The 18,571-nt window shown below is 42.5% G+C and overlaps 1 protein-coding gene across 2 annotated transcripts in view; it reads left to right on the top strand.

Annotated features, from left to right (window-relative positions):
* The first annotated feature begins 481 nt into the window (after positions 1–481).
* Positions 482–18,571, top strand: part of BEND4 (BEN domain containing 4) — a 39,121-nt gene continuing 21,031 nt past the window's right edge. For both annotated transcript variants that reach the window (XM_032274061.1, XM_032274062.1), the window contains exons 1-2: positions 482–1,091; positions 8,732–9,298. In XM_032274061.1, the coding sequence (XP_032129952.1) occupies positions 599–1,091; positions 8,732–9,298 (1,060 nt within the window). In that variant the 5' untranslated portion in view covers positions 482–598. The remainder of the gene's footprint in view (positions 1,092–8,731; positions 9,299–18,571) is intronic.

Raw genomic sequence — 18,571 nt, 5'->3', positions numbered from 1 at the left:
TCTGACGACCCCGCCCCAACGACTAACACCTCCCCTGTGCAACCCCGAGAGTTTGGGGTCAAGCAGGGGGCGCCAGGAGCTTGTTTCGGAAGCCGGACCCCGCCCGCAGCCGCAGAAGCCGCGGGTCTACATGCGGGGCTCTAAAGTCTCGTCGTAGCCGGATTCCGGCTCCCCACCTTCTTTACCGGTTACCCCGGCGCCCTCCAGATCCTCGCTCTCCCCTTCCCCCCCTCCCCGTCGGAGGCGCGGAGCCGGCGGGTCAACCCCGCTGGCGGCGGCGGCGCCAGGCCCCGCCCCCGCCCCCATTATCATTAGCAGATATTACCCTAAACACTTGCTCTTTACCTCCTTTCTCCCTCCAGGCATTGGCGAGGCGGCCTGTCAATCAGGAGCTCGGGCGGCAGCCCCCCGCGCGGGGGCTCGGCGATGCCAGCCTCAGCGACAGGCGGCGGCGGCGGCGGCGGCCACAGCACAGACACACACCCTCCCACACGCGCGCACCGGGGTAGAGCCGGCGGGCAGGCGACGGAGGCACCCTCGGAGCCCGGCGCCCGGCGGGGAGGGGACGTGCTCCGCGGGACCGGCCCCGAGGCGCCGGATGGAGGAGGAGATGCAGCCGGCGGAGGAGGGGCCCAGCGTCCCCAAAATCTACAAGCAGCGCAGCCCCTACAGCGTCCTCAAGACGTTCCCCAGCAAGAGACCGGCGCTGGCCAAGCGCTACGAGAGACCCACCCTGGTGGAGCTACCGCACGTGCGGGCGCCCCCGCCGCCCCCGCCGCCCTTCGCGCCGCACGCCGCCGTCTCCATCAGCAGCAGCGAGCCGCCGCCGCAGCAGTTCCCGGCGCAGAGCTCCTACCCCCCCGGGCCCGGCCGGGCCGGGGCCGCCGCCGCCGCCTCGTCGTCGTCGCCGTCCTGCACGCCTGCCGCGTCCCAGGGCCACCTGAGGACTCCGGCGCCGCCGCCGCCCGCGTCCCCCGCCGCGTCCTCGTCGTCCTCGTTCGCCGCCGTCGTCAGGTACGGCCCAGGCCCGGCCGCGGCCACCGGCAGCAGCGGCACGGGTAGCGACGGCGCCAGCCTGGAGCTCAGCGCAGGTACCAACTCTCGGCGCAACTTTCCTTCCCGCCACGGCCGGGGGCAGTGGGAGGGAACCCGGGAAGGAGAAGCCGGGTGGCCGCCGACACCCTCCCTCGTTCGGCCGAGTCGGGGCGTCGGGGCGCACCCTGAGGCCTCCCCGCGCGCCCGGAAACTTCTGGAGGATTCCCCAGCGCCGCCGCGCCGGGCTTCCGACGGCGCGCTCCTAACAGGTGGCTTCGCGGCTTGGAACCCGCGCCGGGAAGCGCGGCTGTAACGGTCGGCGGCCGGGATTGCTCGGGCGGGGTCGGAGTGGGGGCCGGACGGAGCAGGGGTCGGAGTGGCAGCGGCGGCCGCTCGGGGAGAAGCTAGAGCTGCCCAGGCCGCTCCGCTGGGACGCCCTCGTACTGCTTCACTTTTTCCTTTCGCTTCTTCCCTTTTCCTTCCTTCCTCCGTTTGTTTTTCCTTCTCTCCACTTCTCCTTTGCTTTCTGGTGCTTTCTTCGCCACCTCTTTGATGCACTCTCACGCTGTCGCGGACCACGCCAGCCGGCTCTCGGCCCGGTTTCTTCTTTCTGTGCGCCCGTTTTCCTCTTGCGCGTTCTGTCCTGCTCTGCCTGTTTCCCCTCCCAGCCCGCGGTTGTGAGACTCGGGGCCCCTCCGTGCCAGCCACGCTGTGGACTTCGGGAGCGGGGAGCTGTCTTATCCCTCCTCCCTATCCCGGGAGCAGTGGGTACTCCGCCCCCACTGCCCACGTCGTCGATCCCACCATCCCTTCGCACCCGTCCGTGGGACACCCCCGCGTCGTGGGGTGTTGCATCTCGGCCTGAGCCCTGCAAAAACGCCTTCTCAGGAGCACTCACCCTTGAGTCCGTGACTCCTCCTTTATCCCAACTCTGCGGGCGCTGCCTAGGCAAAGCACCCCACCGCCTGCCTGCAGGAAGCGAGACAGGCTGGTGGCGAGGCCACAGCCTGAGGCCTGCGCCCAAGGGAGCTCTCCACCAGCTCCCGATGGGCGCAGCCACGTTTATCCGCTCATTAGAATTAAAAGTTAGTGCCAAGGCTTTTTATGGCACTTTGGAGCCCCCCCAAATCCTGCATGTCAGTGAATCTAAGACTCTTTGTTTGCCCTTGTGGAAAATAGAAGAGTGTTGTGTCTAAATGAGTTATATAGATGCCTCCACTAATAATTCTGTTGTTTGTCAATATTTTGACACATGAAGAATTGGTTTTGAAAAAGAAAATCTAATTACAGGTTATAGCGAAGACTTGATTTGTCATATCTCTCACTGATTTGAAGATGTTTGATGGCTTTCAGTGGGGTTCTTAGATGGGCTTCCTTATTGTTTGTGGGGGTGTATTTTTTTCAGTTGCTCTTGCCCCAATATTCCATTGTGTTTTTATATTATTTGTTAGGCTGTTGGCTCACTTGGTTTTCCTCCTTACTTCTTTTCCCCCACTTCTTAGTGAGGTTTGGTTTCTTTCTTTCTGCCTTGAGATCTTATTTTCTCCTAAACTACTACTTGTTCAGGCTTATGTTTATTCCCAGGCTCAGCTTTATCATTCTTTATTTTTATGTCGTTTTCCAGCAATTTGGGTCCTTTTCCCATTTTCTGTGTTTTGCTTACTATTTTGCATAGCCTTAATTCCACCATTTTCATTGAGGTTTTCCCCTCGCTATCTGCCCTGGTCAGCCTTTGATTTCCTCTTGCTTTGTCCTTCCTGCCTTTGCTGACTGTCTTTCCACATTTTACTTCCCATTATATGCTATAAATCTAATCCCGTCTCATTTCCATTTTCATCCATAGTTTTAACGGGCTATATTTTCTGTATTGCGTCTTTTTTCTGCTCCAGCCACTTGCTGTCCTTTCCTTGGTCACTTCTACCCTGGAAGTTTCTTTGCTGTCTTTCATTCATAGGGAGTGGGTGTTTTTTTTTTCTTGCCTTTTCTCACCTTGTTCTAAATGTACTCTTTCAGTGTTTCTTCTAATGTCCTGTTTAGTTTATTTTGTCTCTGTCCCCAGATGGAAATCATAACATCACTAAATTTAAAGGATTGAAGAGGGACTTTTTTGATGCCCTTCAGACTTCCCTATATTTCTTTTTATTATCAAGGCTGCCTTTGTTGTTTTTAAGGAAGGTCATAGAGAGGGGTGAGCTTGATCGCACCAAGGGCTGGATGCCTTATGCTTTTTGGAAAGATGGGAATTTGATGGTAGGTTTCTTCCATGCAGTGAGGAAAATAGTCTGGGGCGGGGGGAAGCCGTAGAATTAGACATCATGAATTGTGGTCATAATATTAATCACTGATGGACAAAGCCATCTCTTAACAGGCACAGTGATGTGAGTGGCCATCAGAGGAACAGCCACCTGAAGAGCTGATTGGTTCTTTGAGAAACTAGTTGTTCCACTTTGAACCAATGAGCATGTGTGCACAGACCCATGGCCATTTAAGCATACTGGGTAGGGTAGGGGTGGGAATGGCACTTTGCCTGTTACACCCATGTAGAAGTGTAATCGCAGTGTCTTAAACTACCTAGTAAACTGAAAATAGTCAAAACATCCATGTGATGGAATGAGTCAAGGACAGAAGAAGAGACATAACTGAGTGTCCAGAGTAAATGCAGTAAAAAGATGAAAGGGTAGAAGTGAATCTTATATGCCATTAAGGGCCATAACTGAGAAGAGAAATATGTGATTAAAAATAGATTTTTTTTCAACATTCTTATAAAATCTCATGAAGAGTATAATTTTCCTTAAAAGGGGTAATACACCATGGTTTTAAAAGCATATTTTTCCACTGTAGAAGGCTTAGAGTTAAAACCCACGTAGATCTTGATATGCAGCCTAAATTTGGCATCAGGAAATGGGAAATTGCATCTTTAAGCAGAGTACAATCAAAAATGAATTACAATAAATCCTATATAATTGCATAGGTCATTCTCTTTAATGAGATTTTATTAACCTGACTGTCAAGCTTTTGAGTCAGGCAGATATTTTATCTTCTTCAACTGATAAAAGTGTCAGCTATAAACCACCATATAAATATTCATAAATCTACACATCTGTGGCAGCCTATCAGCATCATTCTTTTGGACATTAAAAGCATTCTAATTACTTTCTGTCTAGCAGAGCTGAAATGCTGCCTGTTATAGTATGTGCTTGGCAGGCATGATTGCTTTTGTTTGCCATCACAAATAGCAGCATCCTATTTTATATACCGATGGTCCAGAAAATATTCAGGGATTGACTGAGCAGGATGAATATTAGGAAGCACCATCTGGTTTTGATAGCACCGAGTATATTAACTCATCTGTTAATTTTTGACACATCATTGATTTATTTATTTAGAAAAATTGCATCCTGTTTTGCTGTGTTGATGTTTGCCATTATGAAAAAAATTGGATGGCATTTTTTTAAAAACATACATAGTTCATTGATTTAAGACAAGGATGGTGCTTCCAAAGACGCTTTCATTTTCCAACTTGTATTTTCTATGCCATGAAGTCCTTTCTTAAAAAGAAGTTAGATTAATGTTTTAAGGAAATCATCTATTTTGAACTAGTTAGAAATCCTTGGGTAGATATAATATATGAATATGTGATAGTAGGTCACTAAAAAAAATTTCTGCTTCTGTATTTTTAATATTAATATATTTCACCCTTCGCTGGGCTAAAATCAAAAGGTTACCACTAATCTTGACTACTATGATCTCCTTCATAGAAACAGAATTCCCTTGGGGATCTGCTGTGATGGGCAAATTCCATTCAAGGCTTTACTTACAAAGAAGGGCAGTAAAGTAGGCAGACTGTGTTTGATTGCCTACTTCCCATCCCTCTTCTTATTCACTTATCAGATTTAGGATGGATTAAACCTCTTAAATTCAGACGAATTTCCCAGAATGAATTTTTTAATTAAAAAATTAATCATGGGTTCAGATTTTGGAATCCGACGAGGCACAATTTGCAGCATGATATTATCTCCCAGAAGGCTGTACAATAAAGCAAAATAAATTAGGGAGAAGGGGGCATTTTAGAGGGCTTTGTCATTGTGATTTATTAACATTTTATGGTGTTTAATTTTAGGGAAGTTAGGAATAAAGTAGATAAGGGATAAAGTAGTCCTTCAGTAAACTGTTGACTTTCTCTTTCCCTCCCATCACTTGAGTGGAGCATTCAATAACTAAAAAAAAAAAAAAAAAAAAAAAACAGTTTAAAAAATCATAATACATGTTCACACTTTGCTCAATTAAGAATCATGGATCAGTAACCATTCAATTGCGTTCATATGAAAACAGAACTTTTCTCCATTTCTTAGTGATCATGGGCATTGCACAGTCCTTGCATTTGTAATTGTCTTCTATCTAGAAGGCTAAGCTAGATGCCATATGTGTTAAGTGGAAAGATTTGCTGTTTTCCACCAAATGTAATGGTAATATTTTTCATCACACTCTTCTGTGTATCAGTGTTAAAACTGTATTCAAATAATTCAAGGTATTGAAAAGAGAAAAAATTTCAACTTTAAAGGTGACAATAGCCATTTTTGTATAAATTCTGAAAGCAAATTCAGAATGAAGCATTTAAAAAACTGCAGGCAAGAACTACTTGTTAATCGTAGCTATTCTCTCATATTCTGAGTGCACTTTAATAGATTATCTTCGTAATGTAGTATATTACATAATGATTTTTTTCTCAGCATGTTACAAGTTTATCCTTCATTTAAGAAAACAAATCACACTTGTCCCTGAGTCAGATTTTTTTCCCTTAAAATCTATGTTCTAATGTGATTTATCAATATGATTAAAACTACTGAGTGTGCTGTAGGACACTGAACAAATATATTCAAGCAGTTCTTTTTAGGTAGTTCTGTTTTAGACTTTCATATTTTGTCCCTTTCATCAAGGTTATGTTAAAGGTATATAGGCTGTAAATCAATTGGGACTATACTGATTAAAATGCAAACAGTAAATACAACTTCAGGTCTAGAATGGGATTATAGGATTAAAATGAATGAAAACTGCTGTTGTGCTAGAATTGAAAATTCCCGATCAATATCATCCTTTGATTTTACTAATAAAAGAAAGAAACCAGGAAGTAAAAAAAAAATGAATGTAACATCTTAAACCACTTACTTGTATAGTTCAACTGTTGACTTTCTTGCTACTTGGTTTGTCCATTGTAAAGAAATGGCACCCAAATATTTTCATGAGACTCCAGATAAGAGTACAAATGCTGCCTCACAGAGCATATACCAGATAATTACAAAGTATAAATCAAGCTTACGAACTGTTTAATAAAATATATTCCGTACACCTACTTTGACATATACACTGACATAGTAACCAGGTTTGGAATTTACAGCCAACCCATGTCTTTCTCTCCCTACTCTCAGCTTTATCTTCCACTAGGAGGGACGTCAGGTACACATATGTGGAGGTCCCAGTCCACACTTGCAGGATCTGGCACCATGGTCTGTCTTTGGATTCATGGCTCAGAGAAGATGGCAGCATAGATCCTTAAAGCAGTTTGAGTGGGGAATTCCTGGAACTTGGAGTACTTGGCCATAGGGACAGGATTGGCTGGAGAAGGAGGGTCAGGTGGGGGTCTTGTTGCCAAGGTTTGAGGGTAACACTGTTCCTAAGAGTAAGAAAGTACTATTCTAAGAAGAAAATAGTCCTGTGGACTCTCAACCTGCCTAGCTACCTCTACCCCAGTCAAGTAAATCTGAAGATGCTGTAAACTGAGATGCTCTGTGTATGTACAAGAGCCACTGCTATGGCTTCAGTAACTATTTCATGAGGCATCTTGCTGGCCCTCACACTCATGTACAGTTTATGATCCTCTACTGAGTAGAAGAGATCTGGCCTCTGTTCTGACTTGCAGTTTTTCAGAGGGATTCAGGATTTGGGAGATGTATGGGCAAAATATTATTTATTTATTTAGAGATGGGGTCTCACTCTGTTGCCATGCGGGAGTGCAGTGGCATGATCTTGGTTCACTGCAATCTCTGCCTCCTGTGTTCAAGTGATTGTCCTGCCTCAGCCTCTTGAGTACCTGGGACTATAGGCGCATGCCACCATGCCCAGCTAATTTTTGTATTTTTAGTAGAGACGGATTCACCATGTTGGCCAGGATGGTCTCAATCATGTGACCTCGTGATCCACCTGCCTTGGCCTCCCAAAGTGCTGGGATTACAGGTGTGAGCCACCGCACCAAGCCACTTTACATATATATTCTTATTAAAAAATTGGAAAAGGGCAGTTGGCCCCCTCTCCTCTCAGTATCTTAGTTATTTCATGAAAGAATAGTAAGATAAAAGAGCACAGTGGAGTGAGTGTTGAGTACTGCATGGAGTTCTCAAGTGTAGCTTCCTTGGTCTTACATTCCGGGTGTTATAGAGGATTTCTTATTGAAGCTGTTCTAGCTGATCATCCCTATAGCAGCCCTTAAACATCTCACCTTTGTTAATTCTAAAAGGTTTTTTTTTGTGCAGAAAAACAATGCAGCTAGTCATTTTCAGAGAGAGCTACTGCTAGTTGCATTTTTATCTTAAACAATTGTTACAGGCATCTGAAATCTTGAATATTTTGTTTGTTGCCATTAGTCTATGAAAGGGGAGAGGAAATAAGAGATATCCTCATGCTTCTGTGTCAGCTCTGAAAAGTGCCCGTCTCTCTATTTATAATAGCCCGTTCTAGGTGGCAATCAGGAAAGAAGCGAATCTACCCATGACATCTATATTTAGGGTAAATTTTCAAGACCCTTAGACAACATTAAATTACATTTTCACAATTTGGGTTTTTGTTCCCTTTGTTTTTGCAGTGAGCTGATTGCTTTTGTTGCTTTTTCCTTTGAATGATTGACAGTTAATATTCTTTAGAATTCATGTACTTAGGCTAAGAGGTACCCATGCCACATGCCATTTTAGGATATTTGGTAATCTGCTGGAAGAGGTTCTAAGAAGTGATACTACTGATTTTCAGATGATACGGGTCAGCCTAAACTTCGGCCTTGACGAGAAATCCGAGTTAGCAAATAAATGAAAAGAAGGAATAGTGAACACAGATGTTAGAAGACACATGCAGTTTGTGCTCATCCTGTGCCCATAGGCCCACTCTTTGTTTTACCTTAGATTTCTAGTGTGCTCTTCAAAAAGACTTATCTTTCTTCTCCAGTTTGCATCTGGGAGCTATGTACTCTCGGCAGGGATTGTATCAGCTGATTAATAGCAAGGGCATGAGGGCACTCCAGAAATAGAAGTAATGATTGCTTTAAGCCCTCCTATCAATGAGGAATTGAGTCTGCCGTGGCTGGCTCGATTCATTAGAGTAAGGATATTAATGAAACCAAAGGTGTGAGTTCAGACCTGTGCAGCCAGTTAATGCCACAGAGAGGGAAATCTCTATATGGTGCCCAAAGTCACAGTCCAACCATTTCCTAGAGTAAGAGACTGAGTGTGACTCATCAAGCACCCCGCCAGTCACAGAACAACAGGAAGCTATGCATTCTATTCATAGTGGTTTTACTGTGTCACCTTGGTTTATGACAGGGAGTAGAAATACATATTTTTAACATGTTTGAATGTTAAGCTCAAAATAAAGGACTTTATTTATCTCTTGCCATTGGCTGTTGGTCACTGACATGCCCTTTCATTTGTTTCAGAGAGTCGAATGATCTTGGATGCCTTTGCCCAGCAGTGCAGTCGAGTTCTCAGTCTCTTAAATTGTGGAGGAAAACTTCTGGACTCCAACCATTCTCAGTCCATGATTTCTTGCGTAAAGCAGGAAGGCTCAAGTTATAATGAAAGACAGGAGCACTGTCACATTGGGAAAGGGGTCCACAGTCAGACCTCAGACAATGTAGACATAGAGATGCAATATATGCAAAGGAAACAACAAACTTCTGCCTTTTTGAGGGTTTTCACTGACTCTCTACAAAATTACCTGCTCTCGGGGAGCTTTCCAACTCCAAACCCCTCGTCCGTCAGTGAATACGGCCACCTGGCCGAAGTGGATCCTCTGTCAACCTCTCCTGTGCATACACTAGGTGGCTGGACTTCCCCAGCAACGTCCGAATCCCATGGTCATCCATCTTCATCTACACTGCCAGAAGAGGAAGAGGAGGAGGAAGAGGAAGGCTATTGTCCTCGATGCCAAGAGTTGGAGCAGGAGGTTATTTCACTGCAACAAGAAAATGAAGAGCTCAGAAGGAAATTAGAGAGCATCCCAGGTATCCTGCCGTATTCCTTGCAAGACAACTGCAACTCTTATTCCTTTCGCTTGCCTCATCTGTCTGTCTGTATTTCTCTACTCATGTATGTGGATGTGTATATGTGTGTGAGGGCTTTTTTTGTTTTTTGGCCAGTGATGTAGAAAAGCTGGAAAAAAACCAGACTTGCACAAGGGCTTCTTAGCCTGTCCAGTGCCAAACAGAAAGTTTAGGATGAGCCACAAGCCAGTTTACTTCCAGCTGCCGTGTTCTTGTGCGTAGGCCTGAACACTATAGTCCTATTAACAGTGTCTCTATCAATATAAAAGTGATTTCTAGATGTGCTGCTTTGACGTTGAAATAGGTCAAGTGCTATTAGCCTGTTTTCTTAAAAAGTGGTCCTGTTCCTTTAAAATGGCTTTTGAATTTTTCAAACTTTGATTGTATGCATGTTATTAGTCAATGATAGGAATTAAAGTAAAATACTTTCAGAGGCAGGATTCAAATAGTACTGAACAAATGAAATGGTCTCTTCTGCTTCATTAATTTTCCCTGCCTTTCCTTTTAAGTTTCAACAGGCTTAGGCTCTTTAGCATACACACTGTCCTTTAAGGTTATTAAGAAACTGTAAGGTAAAACTAATAGGTCAGAGATAGACTAGTAATCAAGCTGGCCCCAAACTGTGGCCCTGGCTAAACATGAGGCATTTCCTGCCTCTTAGACTGGATTTTCAGGGTAGTAAAGTCATCTTTCTGGCAAGACATTCTCTGGGTTGCAAAGTTTTTTGTTTTTTGTTTTTTTACTGTTTGGTTAAGTATTGATTTTACTTTTATCTTTGAATTCATTCCTGTATGTCTGGCTTACAGACGACATTAAGATCATTAACAAGAACAATCTCTTCAGACCTTTTTAATTGTGCAGTTGTTGCTAAAAAGTGTTTAAGCTTGTGCTCACCAGTCTACACATTTATTGGTTAATTGCATACATGTATATTGTTCTAATATACAGGGTTCAAAATAAATCATACATAGGAAATTTTAAAATTTAATGTCGATACATATATATAAATGTGAGTCATAGTCTTTTTTTTTCTTTCTTTCCTTCTTTTTTAATTAAGAGGGAGTCTCACTCTGTCGCCCAGGCTGGAGTGCAGTGGTGTGATTTTGGCTCATTGCAACCTCTGCTGCCTGAGTTTAAGCAGTTCTCCTGCCTCAGCCCTCTGAATAGCTGAGACTACAGGTGCACGCCACCATGCCTGGCTAATTATTATTATTTTTTTTTTTTTTTTGTATTTTTAGTACAGACAGGGTTTTGCCATATTGGCCAGGCTGGTCTCAAACTCCTGACCTCAGGTGATTGGCCTGCCTCAGCTCCCCCCCAAAGTGCTGGTACTACAGGCATGAACCACCACACCCTGCCAATATAAACTATATCCTTTTCGTAATGTAGTATCTTTGTATCACTCAATTTGGCAGCTGATCTAGAAAGAAGGGAATGTTAAAGAAAGCTACCCACTTGTTGGCTGGGCGCAGCGGCTCACACCTGTAATCTCAGCACTTTGGGAGACCGAGGTGGGTAGATCACGAGGTCAGGAGTTTGAAACCAGCATGATCAACATGGTGAAACCCTGTCTCTACTAAAAATGCAAAAATTAGCCAGATGTGGTGGCACGTGCCTGTAGTCTCAGTTATTCAGGCGGCTGAGGCAGGAGTTGAATCCAGGAGGTGGAAGTTACAATGAGCCAAGATCACGCCATTGCCCTCCAGCCTTGGCAACAGAGGGAGACTCTGTCTCAAAAAAATAAAATAAATAAAAGAAAGCTATCCACTTGTTTAAAAGTAGACAAATGAAGCAAAAAGAAGTGTTAATCATTTAAAAGAATTCCCCAAATAGAGTTGAGGTTTGGTTCAGAACATTTTGGGATTAGATTAAGTACAGTTGTCTTATGGAGGGGAAGTAAGAGATGCAGCAAATTCATTCTCTCCTTTTGCACTGGAGCCCTGGGGTTAGATGCAGAGGCGTAGTGTTTTCCCACCCAGGCAGGCACTGACTGCAAAAGAGACACTGGGTAGAGCCCAGAAGGATGTAATGGAACCAGATCACTCCTGGTTTCCCCAAGTAAGAGACGTGGTTGCAGCTAGCACACTGTAGAGTTTTACAAGTCTCACAGCTATGTAAACCATGCGTAGTTCACTGTGGGTTTACCTCATAGGGGTATTTTTGTTGTCACCCTCACTGCCCCTTTAACTAGGGCAGAAAATAGTGTCCTAGAAGGCATCCAGCTACAGGAACTTCCATCAGCCACTCAGAACCATAACCAAAGGAGCCTTCCTAGCTTCTGAAGTGCTTAGTGGCATTCCTTGATCTCATCTTGGGAAAGAGTTTCAGAGTGGAAGGACAGGTGACACAAACGTCCCAAGTATTATTGTTTAAAATCTGATCCTAAATATTTGGCAAACTGTATGTCCTTGATGTGTCCTAGGCAAACTCAGTCCCCCTCTCACTTACTGAACACATAGCACGTCAGGTGCTGTGTCGGGTTAACTCAGTGTTGGCCTGCCACTAATCATTGTCTTTTAACTCAGTGTTGGCCTGCCACTAATCATTGTCTTTTGTACTTCCCAGAAAGATGGAAATGTTGCAATTTCTTGAGCCTTGTTGATGATCAAACATTGAATTGACACAGGTTGCAGTTAGGCTAATGATCAATCCTATTACTGTACACATTCAACCCTGTTGTAACAGTCCCCTCCCTGAACTTGAACCAGCAACCATTTCACATGGAACCATATGTAATTATGTTTAGTAATACATCCAACAATATGGATGAAAAGCCAGTTTATTAATTATGCATATCAAAAATAGTATGCAATGAAGAAAATATTAGCTTATTTGTGATTACTTATCACGTATGTTTATGATCTAGGGACACCAGTTAAAGTGTCACTTGGAGATGAAAACTTGATCAAAGCTGCCCTCTTGCCCTTACCTCTTAATAAACCAGCCTGTGAGTGACATCTAAGAATCCACTTTTTACTCGATTAGCTGTGCATTTTTGGTGGAGGAGATATCTGTTATCATTTGAAGAAAAGTGTGCTAAGTTAAGTGGTACACTAGTTTTGCATGGAATAAAAATAAAAATGTTTTGTCATACAGTAACTCTCCTCCATAGCTTGGGATGGATTTTCCCTAAGCAGCAGTCCCTCACTGTTCTAGAGGCCAGTAACATTTCTGTGGAAGGACCTGGGGCTTTCTTCCAGTAGAGTCCACCTGTGCTGTGGGAATCACTTTTTTACAGCCAATCAGGATGGATAAGTACAAAGGAGAAGATAGCGCTCAGCAGTTAGCACAGAAAATAAGGTTGGAAAGGAGATGGGTCAGCTGCTGCAGGCCGGAGCCCAGGCAGCATTCCTTGGTCATTTCTCCGGAGGAGTGCTGTTGAGGATTTGTTGTTTTGTTTTGTTTTGTTTTGTTTTGTTTTCTGAAATAAAGCCTTTATACCTGGGAGCAGTTGTTGAAATGAGAGTTGAAAATAAACAAGCCTATCCGTCTACAAAAAAAAGAATTTCACTTGGGCAGCTATCAAGGGAAGACGTAAGAGACCGTACCAAAGGGAAACAATCTGTGGCCAGGCACTATTTCTGACACTACTCTGAGAGGGCCAGTGTTACTGTATTATTTGTAAAATATCCAACAGTCTTTTGATGATCAGCTACATGCAAGGCAGGGGTTTCTGGAAAATTCTCTGTAGCTTTTCAGAGACAGTTTCAGGTATAGGGAATTCATATTTTATCCCAAGGAAATAGCATTAACACATTTTCTTTTATATTAGATCACCACACTAGAAAATTAGAAAGTCTGTTTAGAAGTTAAATTTTTTTAAATGAAAGTGAAATTAGGTTAAAAGAAAAAAGCCACAAAAACAGAAAATTTTTGGATTAGGAATGTGAAGGGATGAGAGGTTATTAAAAGAAGGAAAATGGCACATGGAACTTGGAAAGAGTGTCAGTTTAGAGTAGTCACATTTACTTAGGAAGCTTAGTTGACACTAAGGAGAAATCATAAAGGAGGGCAAATACAAAATGCCCTATTTCATCTAATCTGAGACGCCAGTGGATGTAAGACACACCAATCTTTATGTTCCACCAAGAAAGAACAAATCATAATTATACATTATAATTATATTTGTACACAAAGTCCATAGGTTTTAAAATATGAAAAACTGTGGGTCTTAGAATCATAAAATGTGATGATTTTTGCTAAGAAGATTCCAAAGTGAAATAATTATAACACATTAAAAATACTTTGCAATTTTCTAAAGGCCAAATATAGGGAATATCTATTTATTGTTGATATTTTAAATAAACTTTGTTTTATAAAGTATACAACATGAAGTTATAGGATATAGACAGTTGAAAGGTTACTGTAGTGAAGCTAATTAACATATCTATCATCTCATATAGTTAACCATTTTGTTGTTGTTCTTGTAGTAAGAGCTGCTCAAATCTACTCAATAACCTTAATCTAAAGTATGGTACAGATTTGTCACCTGTATTCCTCATGTTATATTGGATCTCTAGACCTATTCATCCCACATCTGTGCTACTTCATAAACTCTGATCTATACCTCCCCATTTCCGTTCCAACTCCCCACCCCTTGTACCCACTATTTTGTTCTCTAGCTCCGTATATTTGAATTTTTCTGTATTTCAGGTTCCACATGTAAGTGAGATCTTGCAATATTTTTCTTTCTGTGTCTGGCTTAACATAATGCCCTCTAGGCTCACTCATGTTGTGGCAGTGGTAAAATCTTGTTCTTTTTTAGGTCAGGATAATATTCTATCCAATCATATACCACAGTTTCTTTATCCACTTGTCTGTTGACAGACACTTAGGCTGTTTCCATGTCTTGGTTATTGGGCATAACGCTGCAATGAATGTGGTCGTGCAGACATCTTTACAAGGTGTTGATTTCATTTCCTTTTGGTGTATGTCCAGGAGAAGGTTTACTGGGTCCTATTTTCACTTTTCTAGGAAACTTCCAGTACTGTTTTCCATAGTGTCTGAACCATTCTGCATTCCCCCTAACAGTGTACAAGGGTTTCCTTTTTCCCACACACTCACCAACACTTGTTGTCTTTTGACCTTCTGCTAATAGCCATTCTAACTGGTATCAAGTGATGTCTCATAGTGGTTTTGACTTGCATTTCCCTGATGATTCATGATGTTGAGTACACGTTTATATACCTGTTGGTATTCTTTGGAGAAGTGTCTATTCAGGTCTTTTGCCCATTTTGTAATTGGGTTATATGTTTTTCTGCTGTGGAAGTGTATGAGTTCTTGATATATTTTAGATATTAACCCCTTGTCAGATTTACGGGTTGCAAAATTTCTTTCCAGACCATAGATTGCTGTTTCATCTTGTTGATTGCTATGCAGAAACTTTTTAGTGTAATGTAGTTCCATTTTTAAAATTTTTGCTTTTGTGACTTGAGCTTTTTGCTGTGATGTCTAAAAAATTATTTCCAAGGCCAGTGTCCAGGAGCAGTACCTTTGTGTTCTTTCTCTTCTGGGACTTTTATAGTTTCTGTTCTTGCATTTGGGTCTTTTATCCAGTTTGAGTTTATTTTTTTTTTTGTATGCTGTAAGGCAAGGGTCTAATTTCATTCTTTTGCATATAGAAATCCAGTTTTACACACCCTTAATTGAAGGGTTTTGTTAATATTTTTACAGGACTTTCTAGTTTCTAAAAAGTGCATTTTTCATTATCTCATTTTATCCTCATAACTCTGTGGGGCCCCAACAAATATTAATATCATTCGTATTTTATAGACAAAGAGGTTGAGACCTGGACAGTGAGGTTCAGTTGGAGACGTAGGATTATAATCCAAGCTTCTGACTCCAGATCTAATTTGTTACCCCTCACCACCCTCAGAACAGCTCATTCTCATTATTCACCGTTGTTATGTTCTATAAAGTCAATGTGAACACCACATTGAGAATATTAAAACATTCCTCCTAGGGGAAATGCAGAGCTAGGTTCCTAAGAGCCTCTGTTCACAACAGTTTTGTCAGCTGATCAATACATAACCTTGTTTTATGTGTGTGTTTATTTCAAGAGACCTTATTTCATATTTATCGCTGGTTGAGTAACAGCGCTATATCTCATGCCTGAATGAGGCATAGCGAACACGCCTGTTTTCTCTATAATGCATATCACAATCTTCTTGTGCTTAGGAATGATAGACAGCACTTCATTGCTGCAGTTGGGGCCACTTGAAACAGTGAGATCACCAACAAAAGGCACAAAAATACAAAAACTGTAGCAACTAAATAGACCATGATAAGGATACTTGTTTACAGTATGAGAGCTGAAACAAGAAGGCAAAGCATTGAGTTGTTCAACCTCAGCTGGGAATGTGTGCATGTCAGGTTTTCAGTACTCTGCATGTGTCTGTGAACCACTACAAAAACACCACAAGTTCTGATTTGGGGGTTACAAATAACATTTTGGCAAGTAAAGCAAATTTTCAAATACTGAATCCTTGAATGATGAGGATAGACTGTACCAACTCCAGAGGCTTCCAACTGGAGAGCTAACCTTGGATTCTGCAGTTCTGGTCGTGTTAGTCCACTGTTGTCATTTTCTAAGTAAGAAGGTTTTAGAATAATGAATCATGTTAGTTTTTGGACAACAGGAATTTTGCAAGAACAAAATGACTTTAGAGTAGATGCAGTGTAGACGTGTGCTAGTATGCTCCATTGCCCTCACCACCCTCCAGACTTGAATATAACCACAAAGGCCTGTGGAAAAATGCTCAGGTCAGTTTCTGATCCTGAGAAACTCACAGATTATGTGTAAAGTGGGGGCTCTGGGGTGGATGAAAAGAATGTAATACATTCTGAGTAAAAAAATTAGAGAGAATGATAGGGACAGAGGAATAAAGAATTGAGTTCTTTCACTGAGAATTTGGGGAAAGTCATCATGGCTCTTGGTTACAGCTGTCAGTGACACTGAGGGAGACAGAGCAACAGGAGGCAAAGATAATGGATTTGGAGTCAAAGCTGAATTTGAATCTCTTCTCTTGCTACTTGGTAGTTGTGATTGTTTTGGCAAATCGCTTTGATTATGCCAAACCTCAGTTTCCCCTTCTATAAAGTGAGATTGCTAATACTGGAGGAATGTTGAAAGTACCAAATGAAGTAAGTCATGGTTGGGTGCCTACTAGTTCTTCCAGTAAGCACTCAATAAATGGAAACTTTAAGAAAAAGAGGAAAATTATGCTGTGCCTAGTGCTACAGAAATCCTGAGTTGTTTTCCTTATCATAAGTGGTATTCTTACCTTGTAAAGGTGTCACCATTCATTTGCCCAGGTGGGGTACCTCAGATCCATCCAGAGCTCATCTCTCCAGTCAGGCCCCACTCCTCTGGGTCCCACCTCTTACACACCCATCAATTGGATCGCTACTTTCTTTCCACTGGTGTCAGCCAGTCCCATCTCATAACAGGAGCTGTTGCAAGAGTCACTCAGCTCCGGTCCCAGACTCCAGTGTTTCCCACAGCTGACTCTGGTCTCTCCCCTAAACAGCCCCAGGTCACCCACTGCCAAAGAGCCTCTAAGGGCTTCAAATAGCATATGGGGTAAGTTGTGGCACCCTCAGTGTGGTGCACAAGGTTCTTCAATTCCTGATCTTTTCCTTTCTGCCTTTGGAGACTCAGCCCTCAGTGCCCACCAAGTGTTCCAACCCCATTGGACAGTTACTAAGTCTCTGAGCAGCCAAACACTTCCATAGTCCTGCTATTCTTTTCAACCTAAGAATATACTCCTTTTTTCTCCACTTGAGAAACTCGTATTCATCCTTTAGTACCTAGCTCAGGTGACACTGTAACAAATGCTTCCCACAGTTCCCAAGCAAAATTAACCACTTTTCATAGCACTCCATGCGTATTCTGTTTTTGTTATCATGGGAAGTTTTTACTCAGTATGTGTCTGTGTATCCTGATGTCCTGATATGAAGGGAGACGGGCCATAGAGGTCCTTGAGAATAGAGGCTCAAAGTCATCTTCGTGTCCCCACTTCTCTAGCCCACTGTCAGGCATGTTGTAACATCTACGTGTCAGTTGAATTGAATTAATGGAATGAGGATATTGATATGATCAAAAATATAACTATGCATCTGTAGGCTGAGCAATACTAAAAGCTCATTGTTTATTTCCAGATATTTACAGTTCAGGAGCTTATACTTTATAGAGATGATGCGAATAGGGCACGTAAAGATAATTCAGCACACAGATGGCCGTGGTTGTCAGAGGACAGTAAATAATTTAGTTGCCCTGTAAAAGTGTATGTGAAGTATTTTGAGATGTTTTAAGTCCTTGAAGATAACTAAATAGTGAGGCAGATTTAGTAGTGCTTGAGGGGTGAAGAGAGAAATTCTGATTAAGATTTTAATACAATGCAAATTAGGAACTAGAGACCCAAGCATCCTTAAGATGGGCAAAACCAGAAGTCAAGCAGTTTCCCCAGGGAAAACTGTTTAGGAAGACTATTCGAGTAGTCTTATTTACCGGCTGCTCATACAAGACAGCGGCCAAGACAGCACCGTCAACAGAGTCAATTAAGTGGTCTCTATGAAGAAATCACTAGACTCCCAATCTTAAAATGATAGTAGCTTACATGAGGCAGTATTTATGGGGTGCCTTTTGCTTTACATGGTATTATTTTAATTAATCCTCACAATAACTGTATACAGTAGGTCATTATCCCAGTTTTACAGGTGAGATCATAGAGGCTGGGAGAGGTTAAGTAAATTGCCAAGGATCACATGGTTAATAAGTGTCAGAGTCAGTACACAGAAAAATAATAGTATCCAAGAGTTACTTTAGGACTAATTCCCAAGGCTTTTTGTCAGTTAATTGTTGTCTACTAGTGTTATTGTAGAATGTCTTAAAGACCCTATGTGTGTGGCTTTAACTAACGTCCCTGGGGGCTTTCTATTTTTTGAGCAGCATGTCCATCTAGATATTCTACATACCCAGTGGAACATTTGTAACCCATTCCTCTTCATTTTTACTTTGCTTAGATAATATTGGCTATTGCTGCTTAGACAATCCAGCTGCCAAGACAGCACAGTCAGCAGAATCAGGGAAGTGGCTTCTATGGCGAATTCATAGACAACCAATCTTTGAAATGACAATAGTTTACATTAGGCAGTGTATATTGGGTGCCTTTTGCTTTACATGTATTATTTACACAAAAGACTTTCCTTCTTTCCTTTCTTCCTCTTATTTTA

Source organism: Sapajus apella, unplaced genomic scaffold (genome assembly GCF_009761245.1).
Source record: "Sapajus apella isolate SASKATOON/1434 unplaced genomic scaffold, GSC_monkey_1.0 scaffold5, whole genome shotgun sequence".
Taxonomy (NCBI): domain Eukaryota; kingdom Metazoa; phylum Chordata; class Mammalia; order Primates; family Cebidae; genus Sapajus; species Sapajus apella.
Note: the sequence above shows the minus strand (reverse complement) of the source record. Positions and strands in the feature narration are given on the sequence as shown.